General features: G+C 41.7%; 2 protein-coding genes across 14 annotated transcripts in view; one reads left to right on the forward strand and one right to left on the reverse strand.

The window, feature by feature from the left end:
* LOC127395167 (kinesin-like protein KIF2A) overlaps positions 1 to 17929 on the forward strand; it is a 99093-nt gene that overhangs the window by 65424 nt on the left and 15740 nt on the right. For all 13 annotated transcript variants that reach the window (XR_007891740.1, XM_051641678.1, XM_051641671.1 and 10 more), the window contains exons 10-16: positions 1730 to 1820; positions 1963 to 2026; positions 2435 to 2526; positions 2775 to 2917; positions 3605 to 3809; positions 10536 to 10646; positions 16378 to 16445. Coding sequence is in view for 12 of the 13 variants with exons in the window: in XM_051641678.1 (XP_051497638.1) it covers positions 1730 to 1820; positions 1963 to 2026; positions 2435 to 2526; positions 2775 to 2917; positions 3605 to 3809; positions 10536 to 10646; positions 16378 to 16445 (774 nt within the window). In the remaining variant the exon portion in view is untranslated. The remainder of the gene's footprint in view (positions 1 to 1729; positions 1821 to 1962; positions 2027 to 2434; positions 2527 to 2774; positions 2918 to 3604; positions 3810 to 10535; positions 10647 to 16377; positions 16446 to 17929) is intronic.
* LOC127395191 (uncharacterized) overlaps positions 1 to 17929 on the reverse strand; it is a 173142-nt gene that overhangs the window by 29286 nt on the left and 125927 nt on the right. The gene's annotated exons all lie outside the window — the stretch shown is intronic.

A 17929-nucleotide genomic window follows, 5' to 3' on the forward strand; every position in this document is an offset into this window, starting at 1 on the left:
TTTTGACATACAATATTGGTTTTGCACTGTTTCTTCTGGATAATTTTTATCAGTTACATAATAAATTAATAGTAATATGGGAAAATATTGAATGATGCTTGTATTCATACTGAAACTGTAAATCTTTAGTCTGTGTAGCAGTATAGGCTTTTTCCTTCTCCCTCATAATGCACAGTAATGATTATTACATTAAGAATAATTTGCTTCAAGGCCTCCTGTAATAACAAAATTACGAGGAAGATATGTATCATCATCTGCTCTCGACAGAACTATAAGGGTCACAATGGGGGAAAAAAATGTATGACAAGTGACTCCAGTTTTCTTCAGTATGCTAAAATTACTCACTATACTTCTGTACTGAAAAACGTTATTGAGAAATGGACTACTCTTTTAAAATTATTATTTTGCTTAATCTGTATTTTAAGTATTTTTGAATCCATGAGCCACAACACTTAGTTGCTTTTTTTCTTTAGTATTAAAAACCACATACTAATGTGAATGGGCATTCCTTTTGAATTTTAAAGGAGAATCAGAGTTTATATTTCCAAAGGATTAATTAATGTAACGTGCTTCTTAGGTTGATAGGTGTCTTGACATTTATATTTTAAATATAAAAAGAACAAACACTGAAATATCCTCTTGAGGACATCCTCCTTCCTTTGTTTGAAGGAAGCAAAAAAGAAAGACTAAGGCTGATCAGGAATCATATAGTACATTTTTAATGAAAATTGATGATTCGGTTAAACTTAGATTTTTTGCATATCCCTTGGTTGCTGAATGGCTTGGTCCTACCTATATTATTTTTATAAATGGTCTTGTATTTGTTCCAAAGTGGAATGAAAAGAGGTTGTAACACCTCAATGTTTCTGTAAACAATCATTTATGATTCTGTCACTAAACATATTTCATGTGTAAATACCTGGAAAAAGTTTAGAAAGAGAGACTTTTGCAGAGAGAATCTTATCTCCATCACCTAGTGGAGGTAACCCTCCATAAGGTTACCCTTTGCTTTTGAAGTTTTTAATGCAGCAATGGTGATAAGTAGCTGAAGTAGGAGCAATAACTAAAATTTTTAAAGTAAAAATTAATTCTCTGAAATAGAAAAATTACACTTTAGAGACTATTTTTGACACATCAAATAATACTTAAGGGATAACTGGATTTTTCCATTTTCATGAGCTTGGGTATACATTTTCTTGAGCCTTTTCTCGGCCTACATATGTTCTCAAAATATTAAACCTGCAATGTTTTGGCCACCTGTCTTCTAAACTTAATCTTGAAAGCTCATTGAGGGAAAAAATAACCCCCACAAAACAAAACTATAGTAGAATTTTTGTTTTTGCAAAATCTAAATATTTATCTGCTGCACTGTCCTATTTCTGTATCTTCTAATGCTGTCTTCTTTAGGGAGCTCCAAACACTATGTAGTAGGCTGTGCCGTGTTGTGTCATTAAAACAAGGACAATTTTTTTTCTCAGTGTTTGAAGGAGGATAATATTGTTTTAAAATAAATAAGAGACACCTTGTAGCTTTTGTTTAGTTGTTTAGGATATTAATGCCTTAGAGCTGGTAGCCTCTTTAGTTCAGGAATTAATGTGGAGATGTCCTTTGGCCTCTCAAAGTACAGAACCAGTTTTGTCACTTCTGGCCTTAAAATGTATAGTGTCCTTGTAGTATTGTAGCATTTTAAAGTAATTAATTTTCTTAAGTACTGTTTTTTGCATTTAAGGTTTACAGCTCGACCATTAGTGGAGACCATATTTGAAAGGGGAATGGCCACTTGCTTTGCTTATGGACAAACAGGCAGTGGAAAAACTCATGTAAGTATTTCTTCTACATGTCAGCAATACACTTCCTTTTATGTACAATACACTGATAAATCCTAATAAGTACCAAATATGTAAGTTACAGTTCTGTGATCTTTATAGTGTATTTTTGGTCTTTTTTTCTTTTGTAATTTAGACTATGGGTGGTGACTTTTCAGGAAAGAACCAGGATTGTTCTAAGGGAATATATGCACTTGCAGGTGAGACTTTATTATTCTGTTGGCTTTTTGCAAATTAGTTAAGGTCAATACATTTCTACTTCCTGTTGTACAAACATAAGGGTTTATATATTTTGCATTACAGCAGAGCTTTGGCAACATTAAAATAGTTCCTAGGTGTGTAGTCTTTACACAGTAAAGAAAATAAAACTTAAAAAATATAAGAAATATAACTGATTATTAATTTACTTTACAATTTTGGAGTCTTCTGCATCTTCCAATGTAATATGGCAGTTTAAACAGCAGTGTTTTTACTTGATTGACTGACCCTATCTGTTACACTTGCAAAATATGAGAGATGCTATAAAATATATTGTTACGCATTAATGAGTCTTCACTAAATGGAAATACATAACTAGATTTATTTTTATTTTGGAAATGTATACACAGCTCGAGATGTCTTTTTAATGCTAAAGAAGCCAAACTATAAGAAGCTAGAACTTCAAGTATATGCAACATTTTTTGAGATCTACAGTGGTAAGGTAAATACCTGATCTTTTTCTGAGGAAGGTGGAATTTCTCTTTCATAAACACAATTGTGAGATTGTCACATAAAAGACTTTTTTTCCTTTTTGTACCAAAAGCTTTATTATGAATCATTCTTTACACTTCCCCTCCAATCATGTTTGTGCATGGAATGCTTTGCATATTTTGATACAAGATTTGAAGCAAAAATGTCTTTTAACGCTACTCTTTAACTGTTCTGTTCCCTCCCCCCCCCCCCTCCAAGGGTTTTGACTTGTTGAACAGGAAGACAAAATTAAGAGTGTTAGAAGATGGTAAACAGCAAGTCCAGGTGGTGGGATTACAGGAATGGGAAGTCAAATGTGTTGAAGATGTTCTTAAGCTTATTGACATAGGCAACAGCTGCAGGTATCTCCTATAGCTTCCACTAATTTTTCATTGTAAATTAAAGAATAAGAACAAGATTATTTTGGTGTCTCTTCATAGTGATGGCATTTTAGTATGCAGTGTTATTTTTTATAATGTTGGCTGCAAGTAAGGAATCTGCCTATCTTTTGAATAAAGATAGTTTAGAGTTTCTCTGCTAGAGAACTACGAACTGATTTTTCTACAGGATGTGAATTGCATGCTCTATTATAACCATTTTACTGACTTAAATTCACATAATTTATAGTCTGGAATACTGCCAGAGTCTTCAGTTCTAAAAGACCTTGATATTTAGTGAAAGAAGTTAAGTATAATTTTTTAATTTTTTGTTAAGATTCAGCTTTATTATTTTTAAAATTAGCCTTGTGCATAGACTGTTGCCTGGTCAGATAAAAATGCCATTGGCGGTGTTTTACATGTAAGCTCTGATGGTCTGAAATCTTTGGAGATATGATTATTCATGCTTTTAAGAGGGAGGTAAAGTGTTACTAACATTCCATTTCTGTTTGAAGAATTGGAAAATTAAGTATAATTTTACTATATACATCAAATTATTAGGGTAAATACAGGACTCTGCCCTGAAAAAGCTGATGTTCTGAGGGTAGTGTGTTTAACATGTTTGGTCCTTCGCCTGTTCATATGTCCTTCCTTTCTTTCCTTTTGTTAAAGGACATCTGGCCAGACATCTGCAAATGCACACTCATCTCGAAGCCATGCAGTGTTTCAGATTATTCTCAGAAGAAAAGGGAAATTGCATGGTAAATTTTCTCTGATTGATTTGGCTGGCAATGAAAGAGGAGCAGATACTTCCAGTGCAGATAGGCAGACACGACTGGAAGGTGCCGAAATTAACAAGAGCCTTTTAGCGCTCAAGGTAACCGAAATGTTTCCATTGTCTTTGAGTAGGTGTAAAACTTCTACATATAATAACAATGACTATTAAAATGAGTGTTTTTGCGGGCTTTGCTTGTCTACATTGTCTACTGATGTGACAGGTAAAATAGCATACTGATTTTTCCTTTAAATGCCTGAAAAAACACTTGGTAATTATCAAGTAGAAACATTGCAGAAAAACTGTGCTATAATCAACTTTCATGTAGTTTTAAGGAAAACCCCAAACATCCCCAGTAGTTGAATTTGAACACTTCTGATTTACACCTAAAATGAGAGGAGAGATTACTTACTTTGGTACTCAAGGTCTGAAATACTAACTGGAAATATTCTTACTGATCTCAGTGTATATATATATTTAAAGAAAAGATAAAAACCAAAACTACCTTTATGCCAGATTTATCTACCACTGTTAATTAATCAACTAAATAAGAAAACAGCACAACAGCACTATATCTGGAAAGAATTAAGAAATCAATTAAAATGAAAGTTGGAATCCACTTTTGACTATTCTTTATAGCAAATTGTCTGATACAATCACTTTTCTTTTCCTACATAAATCCAGAACACATCAAGAGAGCTAAGAAATATTATTTAAATACTCGATTTTTTTTGTTTTATAATGCTCAAAAGAAGTTCAGTTTAAATAGGAAAGTAATTATTTGTCTCAGTTTGGGGAAACCGTAGTTTTGAATGGCCCAGAACTTCTCTCTCTTGTTAGTTAGCTTTGCTTAGGTTTACTACTCTCTGCACTAGCACTGTGGTTTTATATAAAGAATCTAAACCCAAAAATCATGGTGCTTATTTTAATACCACTATAAACTTGGGAGAAGACTCTAAGCAGATCTCACAAAAAAACCACAGAATTGTATGTCATGTTGAAAAACTGGAAGCAGCAGTTCTAAAATGGTGGCTTGTTTTGATTTAGTATAAAAAAAAATAATGCAAACAACCTGTTCAGATTTTTTGGTACAGGAAATTATTTCTGTAATGTCTCTACATGGAAGTAGAGTAGTCATAGAATCATAGAAAGGTTGGAAGGGACCTTAAAGATCATCAAGTTCTAACCCCCCTGACATGAGCAGGGAACCCTACCACTAGACCAGGTTGCACAAAACTTCATCCAACCTGGCCTTAAAAATCTCCAAGGAGGGGGCATTGTCATGGTTTGGGCCCAACATGACAACAAAGGAACAGCCACATGGCCACTTTCTCAACTCCCCACACACACACACTCTGGGATGAGGAGGACAAAGCTCATGGGTCAAAACAAAGGACAAGGAGGGTTCTTCACTGATTAAGGTCCTGGGCAAAAAAGACTCAGCTTGGGGAAAAAATGATAATTTAATTTCACACTAATCAAACACACACAGGACACAGACAACACAAAGAGCAGTGCTTGATATGTTACCCCACCCCTCCCTTCTTCCCAGGCCCAAATTACTTTGTTCCTGGTTTCTCTACCTCCTTCCCCCCAGCAGCACAGGGGATGGGGTTTAGAGTCTGTTCACGGGCTGGTGGTTCTTGCCACACCATCCTCCTCAGGAAGAAGGATTCCTTACAGTCCTTCCCTGCTTCCCCACAGGGTCCCTCCCATGGGAGAGAGTCCTCCACGAACTGCTCCTTCATGAGTCCTTCTGTCCTGGTTTGAGTCAGGATGAAGCAAATTTTCCTTTTACTGATTTCTTTTTCTGTTTGAGAGGTACCTGCTCCATCAACTGATTTAGAATCATCTGTTTCCTCAATTTCAGTCTCTATCTGAGACAGGAGCGGGTAAAAAAGAAGGAGCGTTTTGCCTTTGCCTTGCTCCTGGTCACAGGATGAAGTAGCTTGATTCGAAAGGGAGTGTACTTTATCTTTGTATAAGCAGTTGCTTTTGTAGCAGCACTTGTAGAAGCAGCTGTTTTTGTAGCAATACCAGTGGTGGCATCAGCAGCAGTGGTGGTGGTAGCACCACGGATTGGCAGTGAGCGGAGCAACACCTCACCCTACACATCCAGACTACATTATAAACATTCAGCAGAAGCATCCCCACTGCAACAATGCTATTAAAATCAAGAGCTCAGAGATTCAGCTTGAAAGAAAATGGAGAGGTAAAATTGAACCTGCTACTGCTATTGCCAACATGGACCATTCCATTCACTTTAGGATCTGTACCATATCTGTACACATACAGTGCCCCCATAAAGAATAGTATCATAACCCCTAGGATCACTGGGCTGGTAATTATACGGTTGATTATGGCTACAGCTCTGTTGATAAACCATGAAACAATCACAAGAGCAGCTACACAGAGCAGTATGCTCTTGGCTGTATACCTCATGTACAGTTGCATGTTTGGAAAAAGGTCCAGTAGATTAATTGCAGAAAGTGTAGAAGGAAAATTGGCTTGATCCTGGCTCCAACCAGGACACCTTCCCACAAGGTCTGGAGCAAGCTGCTCCAGTGCGGGCTTCCCACAGAGTCATGGGCTGCTTCGGGAACAGCCAAGTCCCCCGGCGCTGGGGTCTTCCAAAGCTGCATAATCAGAGTCCACTGGCAGCAAATCCACTGGCCACAAAATCCAAGTCCACTGACCAAGTTCAGCCCTCCTGGCACCTTCAGGGAATGTTCCACCACGTTCCTCCATGAGTGCAGGGGGACAACCTGCCATCTTGCCATGGGCTGCAGGGAAACTTCTGCTGGGGCACCTCCTTCCCCTTCTTCCTGAGCAACCACCAGCACCGATCTCCTTCACCAGCACAGCCCTTCTCCCTCAAGTGCTTCTCTACTCAGATATTATAGCAGCTCTTTCACATGTTAATCACAGAGGTGCATCTATTGTCCCTCTAATGGCTCCTTGGCTGGTTTTGCAGGGGGAGCTTCTCAGCTTCTTACCGGAGCCACTCCTGGGGCCCCTCTCCCACTACCAAAAAACCCACCAAACCAGAACAGGCATCAAGAACCTCCCTGGGCAACCCATTCCAGTTCCTCACCACCCTTAGAGTGAAGAATTTCTTCCTAATATCTAACCTAAATCTCCCCTCTCTCAATTTAAAACAAATATCCCTTGTCCTATCACTATCTTCTCTGATGAAAAGCCCCTCCTCAGCTTTCCTGTAGGCTCCCTTCAAGTACTGGAAGGCTGCTATAAGGTCTCCCCAGAGCCTTCTCTTCTCTAGGCTGAACAGCCCCAATTCTCTTAACCTGTCTTCATAGCAGAGGTGCTCCAGGCCTTTGATCATCTTGATGGCCCTTCTCTGGACCCTCTCCAACAGGTCCATATCTTTCTTGTGCTGAGGGCACCAGAACTGTACGCAGTATTCCAGGTGGGGTCTGACCAGAGCAGAGGGCCAGAATCACCTCCCTGGTCCTGCTGGTCACACTTCTTTGGGTGCAGCCCAGGATGCGGTTGGCTCTCTGGGCTGCGAGTGCACACTGGCGGCTCATGTTGAGCTTCTCATCTACTACCACCCCCAAGGCCTTCTCAGGACTGCTCACAATCCATTCTCCTCCCAGCCTGTATTTATGCCTGGGGTTGTGGTCAATGGGACAGAATCTAGTTGGAGGTCTGTGACTAGTGGAGTCCCTCAGGGGTCGGTACTGGGACTGGTACTGTTCAGTATTTTCATCAATGACCTGGATGAGGGAACAGAGTGTGCCCTCAGCAAGTTTGCTGATGACACTAAACTGGGAGGAGTGGCTGACACACCAGAAGGCTGTGCTGCCATTCAGAGAGACCCAGACAGGTTGGAGACTTGGGCGGGGAAGAACCTGATGAAGTTCAACAAGGGCAAGTGTAGAGTCTGGGGAAGAACAACCCCAGGTACCAGTACAGGTTGGGGGCTGAGCTGCTGGAGAGCAGTGTAGGAGAAAGGGACCTGGGGGTCCTGGTGGACAGGAGGATGACCATGAGCCAGCAACGTGCCCTTGTAGCCAAGAAGGCCAATGGCATCCTGGGGTGTGTTAGAAAGGGTGTGGTTAGTAGGTCAAGAGAGGTTCTCCTCCCCCTCTATTCTGCCTTGGTGAGGCCGCATCTGTAATATTGTGTCCAGTTCTGGGCCCCACAGTTCAAGAAGGACAGGGAACTGCTGGAAAGAGTCCAACGCAGAGTCACAAAGATGATGAAGGGAGTGGAACATCTCCCTTATGAGGAAAGGCTGAGGGAGATGGGTCTCTTTAGTTTGGAGAAGAGGAGACTGAGGAGCGACCTCATCAAAGTTTACAAATATGTTAAGGGGGAGTGTCAGGACGATGGAGCCAAGCTTTTTTCAGGGATAGGACAAGGGGCAATGGGTGCAAACTGGAGCATAGGAGGTTCCACATAAACATCAGAAAAAACTTTACTGTGAGAGTGACAGAGCACTGGAACAGGCTGCCCAGAGAGGTTGTGGAGTCTCCTTCTCTGGAGACATTCAAAACCCGCCTGGAAAAGTTCCTGTGTGATGTACTCTAGGTGACCCTGCTCTGGCAGGGGGGTTGGACTAGATGATCTTTCGAGGTCCCTTCTAACCCCTAAGATTCTGTGATTCTGTGACCCAGGTGCAGGACCTTGCACTTGGCCTTGTTGAACTTCATGAGGTTGGCACTGGCCCACCTCTCCAGCCTGTCAAGGTCCCTCTGGATGGCGTCCCTTCCCTCTAGGGTGTCAAACACACCACACAGCTTGGTATCATCAGCAAACTTGCTGAGGATACACTCAATCCCACTGTCCATATCTCCAACAAAGATGTTTAACAGCACTGGTCCTGATACTGATCCCTGAGGGACACCACTCATCCCCTGCCTCCATTTGGACATTGAACCATTGACCACAACTCTCTGGGTGTGGCCATCCAGCCAATTTCTTATCCACTGAGTGGTCCATCTGTCAAATCCATGCCTTGTCAGTTTGGAGACCAGGATGTCATGTGGGACAGTATCAAACGCCTTGCACAAATCCAGGTAGATGATGTCAGTTGCTCTGCCACCATCCACCATCTCTGTAGCCTTGTTGTAGAAGGCCACCAGATTGGTCAGGCTTGACTTGCCCTTATTGAAGCCATGTTGGCTGTCACCAATCACCTCTTTATTTTCCATGTGCCTTAGCAAACTTTCCAGGAGGATCTGCTCCATGATCTTGCCAGGCACAGAGGTGAGACTGACCAGCCTGTAGTTCCCTGGGTCTTCCTTTTCCCCCTTTTTAAAAAAAGAGGCTATATTCCCTTTTTTCCAATCAGCGGGAACCTCACCAGACTGCCATGACCTCTCAAATATGATGGACAGAGGCTTAGCAATTGAATCTGCCAGCTCCCTCAGGACCTGTGGGTGAATCCCATCAGATCCCATAGATTTGTGCACCTTCAGGTTCTTTAGATGGTCACGAACCTGCTCTACTCCTACGGTGGGGGGTAATTCACTCTCCCAGTCCCTGCTTTCACCTGCTGTGGCCTTTGTGTTGAGGGTGGAGCACTTGCCAGAGAAGACTGATGCAAAGAAGTCATTGAGGACCTCAGCCTTCTCAATATCCTGTGTTGCTGTCAATATCCTGTGTTGCTGTCATTTTGTTGCCTGGTTTTCTGAGCTGTGACGAAAAGCAAAAGTATTAAAAAACTCCATTAATTTAGAAGCTGCTAGTGTCCTTTTATAATCCTTTTACTGTTAAGGAGACAATCCAATTCTAATTTTTTTTAAATTCTAATTCTGTTAGTCCTGTTAAAAGCAAAGTTGGAATATGAAAAGATTTTGATGTAGGGTTGTTTGAAGAAGTTCTGTGTGTAAACATGTTAAAACTGTACCAAGGAAGATCTGAATCTCAAGAGATATCTGTACACAAAGTATTAAGGCAAAGCCAGAACCTGGAATTAATGGTCAAAATATGACAACAGCAAAACAGAAATTTAAAGTTAAACTTTCTCTATGTAAGAAGTATTTTATGAGCTGATGTCAGAACTCTGAGTGGGCAGAAGTGATGTTTAGATTAGTATGATCTTGATTTGCACTGTTATACTTAGTTGCTGCTGTAACTTCTATAGTAATTTCTTAATATTTACTTCTGTACAGTATTCCTCTTTGGAACTCTCTAACCAATTGCAAATATTAGCTCAGCTCCCTATCCTTGTGAGTGAAAGGGGAGAAGTTATCCCTGTTTTTTCACATGAAGAATATTTTAAAACAGGGAATTACTTGCATTTTTAAGTGTCTTCCAATACTGAATACATCAGTGCTGAGCTATACTTACTAGATTTGTGACCTGTAGAAGCTTTCAGAAAGTTTAGGCACCAGTGTTTTCTTCTGAGCTGTAAAGAGAGTCAGTGCTAGAACCAGAATCAACGCTACTGCTTTTAACCAATAGAGTTAACGTGAGTCACTGTCCACACTTCTTCTGCTGGCAGAGGCTGTAAATCATTCAGGCATTTGCAGCTCATAGTCAGAAATAGTCATTAGTCTGGAGATTTAACATCTACACTGAATTTGTTGTTGTTGGATACAATATATGTAAACACTTTGAATAAGATTCAAAAAACTTTTAGATTCCTCAGTCCTTTTTAAGTTCCTACCTCTCTACTGAACTTAATGAGAGGTAAAAGCCTAACACTTCTTGAATTCAAGCTTTAATAGTAAATTTTAATTATGTTTTAGAGGATAGCAGCATAACAAAGGCATATATTTTCTGATTTTGAATTGCATTTGTATTATGTGTTTTTCTTTAACATGGATTGAATAAATATAAATTTGTTTGTTCTTTCAGGAGTGCATTAGAGCCTTAGGCCGAAATAAACCTCATACACCATTCAGAGCAAGTAAACTTACTCAGGTGCTAAGAGATTCATTCATAGGAGAAAACTCCCGTACCTGTATGGTAAGTTTGTTTAGTTAACTGTATGTTTTAACAATTGCAAAGAGAAAAGAAGGATGTAGGATCTTATGTTTAAAACTGGTCACTTCCTACTGGCAATATGTTAGACTTAAGTTAATATATTAACTGACATGAGTCTTTCAGCAGGGATATTTCCAATAACTTGCTCCCTTCTCACTTTTGTATTGGCCTTTTTATTGCTTGTTCTAGTTTCATAGCTACTCACCCAGATAGAAGCATTTCTAGCTTGTGGTTTTGTTTGTTTGTTTTAATAATGCCTTAATTATATGAGACTATTGTTTGTTGAATCAGAATTTTGGAAAAGGTGGAGTACACTGGAAATTTGCAGAAGGCAAAGGCAGGTGGGATGGCATTAGGGTGCACTGTGCACCAGTGTCCACCAGGGCTTTATACCTTTGTGGTTCTAATGAGCCAGGCAACCGAATCCACATAGTCTAGTAAACTCGGTTGTCCCTCTCCTCCCCCTGGCTGGAGGCAGGGGGGACCTCTAATATTGAGCATTAGAGATCGATGCACCATCCTGGGTGGAGACTGGTGCAGCCTTCTTCTTGGAAGAAACATCTCCTGCCTTTGTTCTGTTTAGTAGCTCTTGCACAAGTATCTGGAGAATATCAGTGGGTCTCTTGTCCCAGATTCTCATGTCCTCTTTAAAATAATTACACAAGAGAAACCGCAGGTGATGTTGAACTGTGTCCTGTCTCTCGCTGCTGTCTCGTAGCAGGACGTTTCCTCTTAATGGCTGCAACACGTGACCAATCGTCTCTAGGGAGATACTAGGGTTTACTTCCCCATCTGTTCAGCATCTTATTCTTTCTGTCAGTCATTTGTTCAATGGCTGAGGTGTGGAACTCATGGGAATCAGAGATGGTCTCCATACTGTTGTGCTCTGAAAGCCACTTTATGCACAGTTGGTCTTGCATCGTCATCAGAGCATCCCATGAAGGAGAATATATGGACATGTGCTGCTGGTACAGCCTGAGCAAACTTCCGGAACATTTGTGCGTCGCACAGAACATCATCAGGATTTGTAAGTCCATCTTTATCATAGATCTCTTCTCGCACAGCTATTTCTTTCAAGTATGTGATGGCTTTCTCAAGAGTGAGTGTTCTGCTTCGGTGCCATTCGCTGTCATCCTTATGGAGGTATCTCTCCTTCACAGCTGAAAGAAGTTGGTCCCACAGGGTGGTAGTTCCCATCTTACTACCAAGTGCTCTGTCAATACCAGCATCTCTGGCCAGGGATCCCAGCTGCTTGGCTTCTCTCTCATCCATGTTATGAGTTTCAGCCCCACTATCAAAGCCTCAGAGCAACCAAGGAAAAATTCCCTCACTGTCAATGTGGGTGAAGTCCTTTCTCACAAGGCGCAGTTCCTTCATAGAGAAAGGCTGGACAAGGTCATTGTCGTCATCTGATTGAGGAGGGCCTGCTCCTTTATTTGTTTGAGAGGTACCTGCTCCATCACCTGATTTAGAATCATCTGCTTCCTCAGTGTCAGTCTCTGTTGTTGCTTGAAGAAACTCTGAATGTCTCAGGGAGAAGCATTTTGCCTTTGCTTTGCTCCTGGTCACAGGATTAACTCTTGCTCACTTGATTCAAATGGGAGTGGACTTAGTCTTTGCAGAAGCAGCTTTTTTTGTAGCAGTATCAGTGGTGGCATCAGCAGCAGTGGTGGTTGCAGCATCATGGGTAGCAGCAGCATTGTCTGTGGGGGATTGGCAGTGAGTGGAACAACACCTCACCCTACGCATCCACAATACATTATAAACATTCAGCAGAAGCTGACTGTTCCATTCAACTTAGGATTTGTGCTGTAACTGTACACATACAGTGCCCCCATAAAGATCAGTATCACAGCCCCTAGGATCACTGGGCTGGTAATTATACGGTTGATTATGGCTATAGTTCTGTCAATAAACCATGAAACAATAACAAGAGCAGCTACACAGAGCAGTATGCTCTTGGCTGCATACCACATGTACGATTGAATGTTGGGAACAAGGTCCAGCAGAAACATTGCAGAAAGTGTTTCAGTTTTCAATCTGTCATTAAATTCAGCAGAAGTGTTTCCCATTGCAATCTGAGGGATTCCTCCCATCAGAGACGGAATTTTGAACACTCCCAATTAGTGAGAATTTATAATTAGGCTTAAAATCGAGCCCCACGTTGGGCGCCAATGAATTGTTACAGTTTGACAATGCTCTTAATCCCTTCCCCCTCTCACCCAGGTATGGAAGGAGAGAGAATAAGAGAGAAACTCTCTGCATTGAAAACTAAACTAGACAGCTTTAATTACATACTAATGACAAAAGAAAATATATACAATCATATACAAATGTGTTCAGGTATGTGCAAACCCCCAGCAACTCCCACAGCACTTTCCTTAGCTGTGAACAGTCCTGAAAAGTCCCAGACTACTGCCAGAGAGAGTGTGGAGTTATGAGGGTCAGGAGAGCTCCAGGCTAGGGGTCGACAGCTGTTGCGAGCCAATGCCAGGGGGACTATCGGCTCTCAGGATGCTTTTGCAACTTCACCCCCCCAATTTGGAGGGGTTGTTGAATAAGACCGAGGGCTCACACATGGCATTCACCTCTCACAGAGGAATGGCCGCTGCGGGACCGTATTTTAGAGTGGTAGTTAGAATACACCCCCACCATGCTCACGCTCATTTTGTTTAGACTTATGTTGGGAAGAAAAAGAGCCATTTCCCACAACGGTGATGGATGGACAGAGTCCTCCCTGGATGCTGGCCATGGACGGAAGAGAAGAGAAGAAGAAACAGGAGGGAAGCTGTCTTCTGTGATCTCTGACCTTCCTCTGAGGTTACGTAGATATATGGAATGGACATCTCGGACATCTCTGGACAATTTTGCTGTCCATCTAGTTCAGCCTCCCCTAAGGGGGGGGTCATAGATCTCCCAGTAGTGCCTGAGCTGGCAGGGCAAAGACGTGACCTTGGAGTCTCATCAGAAACATAAACATTCCAGTGTTATCAGTCCATGTCACCGTTTGACTCAGGTCCGACAACAATGCTCTCGATCCCCTCCCCCCCCCACCCAGTTAGGGAAGGAGAGAGAGAAAAGGAGAGAGACTTGGCTGGATTGAAAACTAAACTACACAGCTTTAATTAAAACACTAATGAATCACACAAGAAAATATATACAATTATATACAGATATATTCAGATATGGGCAAAAGCCTCTCGCCTCCCCCCACCCCCAGCAACTCCCACAGCACTCCCCTGAACTGGCAAGAGTCCCGAGAAATCCCGGAGCCGCTGCTGGAGAAAGCGGAGAGTTATGAGGGTCAGAAGAGCTCGAGCCTAAGGGTCGGCGGTGATGGATGAGCAGAGTCCTCCCCGGACGCCGGCCATGGACGGAAGAGAGCGGCGAGAAGAAGGAGGAAGCTGTCCTCTAAGATCTCTGTCCTTCCTCTGAGCTTACGTAGATATATGGAATGGAATATCTTTGGCCAATTTTGCTGTCTGTCTAACTCAGCCTCCCATGGGGGGGTCAGAGATCTCCCCATAGTGTCTGAGCCGGCGGAGTGAAGGTGTAACCTTGAAACCTCAGTAGTTAGAAAAACATTCCACTGTCTTATCAGCTTAGCAGAACACACAGTTGCTAGTTACAAGAAAGCTTACTGAAGGAAAAAAAAAAATCAGTAAAAAGAAAAATTGGCTTAATCCTGGCTCAAACCAGGACAGTCCACTAGCTAGAACACTTGCTGCTTGTTAAAGGAGAGCTTACTGAAGGAAAAAAAAACAGTAAAAAGGAAAATTGCCTTCATCCTGACTCAAACCAGAATAGGCAGGGACAGTTCCCACTAGACCAGGTTACTCAAAGCCCCATTCAAACTGGCCTTGAACACTTCCAAGGAGGGGGCAGCCACAACTTCTCTGGGCAACCTGTTACAATCTCTCACCACCCTCACAGTGAAGAATTTCTTCCTAACATCCAGTCTAAATCTCCCCTCTTTCAGTTTGAAACTGTTCCTCCTTATCCTATTGCTACATGCCCTTATAAAAAGTCCCTCTTCAGCTTCCCTGTAGGCCCCCTTCAGGTACTGGAAGGCCACTATAAGGTCCCCCCAGAGCCTTCTTTTCTCCAGGCTGAACAACCCCTACTCTCTCAGCCTGTCTTCATAGGAGAGGTGCTGCAGCCCTCTGATTATCTTCGCGGCCCTTCTCTGGACCCGCTCCAAGAGCTCCAAGTCCTTCTTATGTTGGGGACCCCAGAACTGGACACAGTACTCCAGGTGGGGTCTCACAAGAGTAGAGTAGAGGGGGAGAATCAATTCCCTCAACCTGCTGGCCACACTTCTTTTGATGCAGCCCAGCACACAATTGGCTTTCTGGGCTATAAGGGCACATTGCCAGTTCATGGTGAGCTTCTCATCAACCAACACCCTCAAATCCTTCTCCTCAGTCCATTCTCTGTCCAGCCTGTATCCATATTTGGGATTGCCCCAACCCATGTGCAGGACCTTTCACTTGGCCTTGTTGAACTTCATGAGGTTTGCAAGGGCCCACCTCTTAAGCCTGTCAAGATCCCTCTGGATAGCATCCCTTCCCTCTAGTGTGTTCACTTCACCACGCAGCCCGGTGTCGTCGGTAAACTTGCTGAGGATACACTCATTCCCACTGTCCCATGTTGCTGACAAAGATGTTAGCAGCACTGGTCCCAATACCAACCCCTGAGGAACACCACTTGTCACTGATCTCTACTTGGACATCATGCCATTGACCGCAACTCTTTGAGTGCAACCATCCAGCCAATTTTTTATCCACTGAGTGGTCCATCTATCAAGTCCATGTCTCTCCAATTTAGAGACCAGGATGTCATGCAGGACTGTCAAATACTTTGCCCAAGTCCAGGTAGAGATTGTCTTAGAGGTGTTTGTCCTGGGTCATGTCTTTATGGCTCTACTGAAAGGAGCACAGATGAAAAAAATGGACTACTGAAAGAATCTAGATCAAATAATGATGCCATTGTTGCCTGATCACAGTTATTATATTTGCTGAGTACTGAAAAGAAGTATATTTTATTTAACTGGAAAATTAAAGAATTATTGATTCCAGATGTGTTATAAAATAACACATCTGGAAAATAACACATAAAATAAGTTAGCTATCAAGTATTAGTTACAGATAACATCCAGTTAAATCATCATCATCATAATCTTTACTTAGGAAAATAGTTAAACACATGCTTATCTTTAATATTCTTTGCTTATCTTTAATATTCTTTAGTATAGTTTTGGATTGTGGCCAAAACAGGTCTCTCAAATAAGTATACAGTCTGCTTGAATGGAGAACAGCATACAAAGATATACATATATTTAAATAAACTGGTAATTATTTGCAGGATACATTAGACTTACTTTCTACTGAGTTGCATATTTCCCTTTATTGAGGAGTCTTTTTTTGAAATAGTGTTTTGCATTTTCATATTATGTTACAAAGATTGTGAGATGGGGAAAATGACTAAAATTTCTGTGAATTCTTAATATTTCAGGTATGGTTTAATAAATTAAATTGAATATTTGACTTGACATCTTTTTGAGATGTCATTATATTAGGACAGCTGTACATAGTAGACAGGTTTTGTAGAACATCTCAAATTAAAGTGGAGATGAAAAAAAATGTTAATTTGAATTAATCTAGCCTTTCATCTATACAAATACATTTATTAATGTGTGGCTTGTATTCTCCAGATCGCTACAATTTCTCCAGGGATGGCATCATGTGAAAACACTCTAAATACATTGAGATATGCAAATAGGTATGGAAAATGTTACTGCTTATAGCTATACTAGCTGTTCATCACTGATGTTTGAAATACTGTTTTTCCATGATGTTTTAACTACTTGAATTATTTTAGCGTATTTGCATTTCTTAATAAGATTAAAACCAAAATATTGATTACTGATTCAGGCTTACATTTAATTTTATTTGTCACTTTTTACAACCATTACAATAGAATCAATAGAAACTGCATTTAAGCCATTATCCAGAGATGGATATAGTGTGAATTGCAAGGAATGTGGGAGATGCCCCTATTAGATTTGCCCTTTCTCTGGAGGCATTACCTCTAGCATCAGGGGTAGTTGGTTTTCATGATTCCCTGGAGTGTTAGCTGAAATACCTTTCTGCAATGTGATTTTTTCATCCCCTTGATGAAATTGCATTCAGTTGCCAGCCCATTTATTTTATATGTATATGATACTATTTCAAGTAGTTTATTCTTATGAAAATTCTGCAGTTGCTGTCGCCCAAATTTTATAGTTCCCAACTTCAGGCAAATATCCAAGACCTCTAAGTAAAGAGTCAGTTAATCCAACAGTGACATTATAATCAGTCTAGAGAAATTAGCTCCTTCAGAGGCTGATGCAGCAACTCTGAGACCTGTGCTGCTCTCGGAAAGCGTTCGTCTCTTCAGTGAGTGTGAAAGGAGCCTTCCCCAGCTGCAGTTCTCCTTAGTTTAATGTCTGTGGAGATGGGTTCCTGCATGTGCCTGCCGTCAGACTTGCAACCCGGGGACTCGGTCCCCGCCCCCCACTTTGCTGCAAAGAAGGCAAACAAGTTTTTCGGCCGTCCATCAGAAAGCCTGGTTTTGCCAGAAGAGACTACCACCTAGTGGTCCACTTGCCCCAGTAAAAGATAGGGCGGACTCACAGAATCACAGAATTACCTTGGTTGGAAACGATCTTCAAGATCATCAAGTCCAACCATTAACTTAACACTGCCAAGTCCTTAACTAAACCATATCCCTAAGTACTATGTCTATGAGATGGTGACTCCACCACTGCCCTGGGCAGCCTGTTCCAATGCCTGATAACCCTTTCGGTGAAGAAATTCTTCCTAACATCCGATCTAAACCTCCTCTGGTGCAACTTGAGGCCATTACCACTTGTCCTATCACTTGTAACTTCATTGAACAGACTGACCCCCCACCTCACTACAACCTCCTTTCAGATAGTTGTAGAGAGCGATAAGGTCTCCCCTCAGCCTACTTTTCTCTAGGCTAAGCAACCCCAGCTCCCTCAGCTGCTACTTGTAAGACATATGCTCATCTGCTCCTGCTTGGCTGGGCACCCCTGACCAGTTGCTTATTGGGCATGAAGGGCTGCTAGGGAAGCTTACTGCCCGCTCTTCTTGGTATCCTAATGTCTTTGTGTTCAGATCAAGGGAATTAGTAGCAAATCTGCCTGGCTTGGACCAGTCTGTGTGATCTCCTTCCTGGCGAGAACGGGGCATCTACTCCCC

This window comes from Apus apus, chromosome W (genome assembly GCF_020740795.1).
Source record: "Apus apus isolate bApuApu2 chromosome W, bApuApu2.pri.cur, whole genome shotgun sequence".
In the NCBI taxonomy this organism is placed as follows: domain Eukaryota; kingdom Metazoa; phylum Chordata; class Aves; order Apodiformes; family Apodidae; genus Apus; species Apus apus.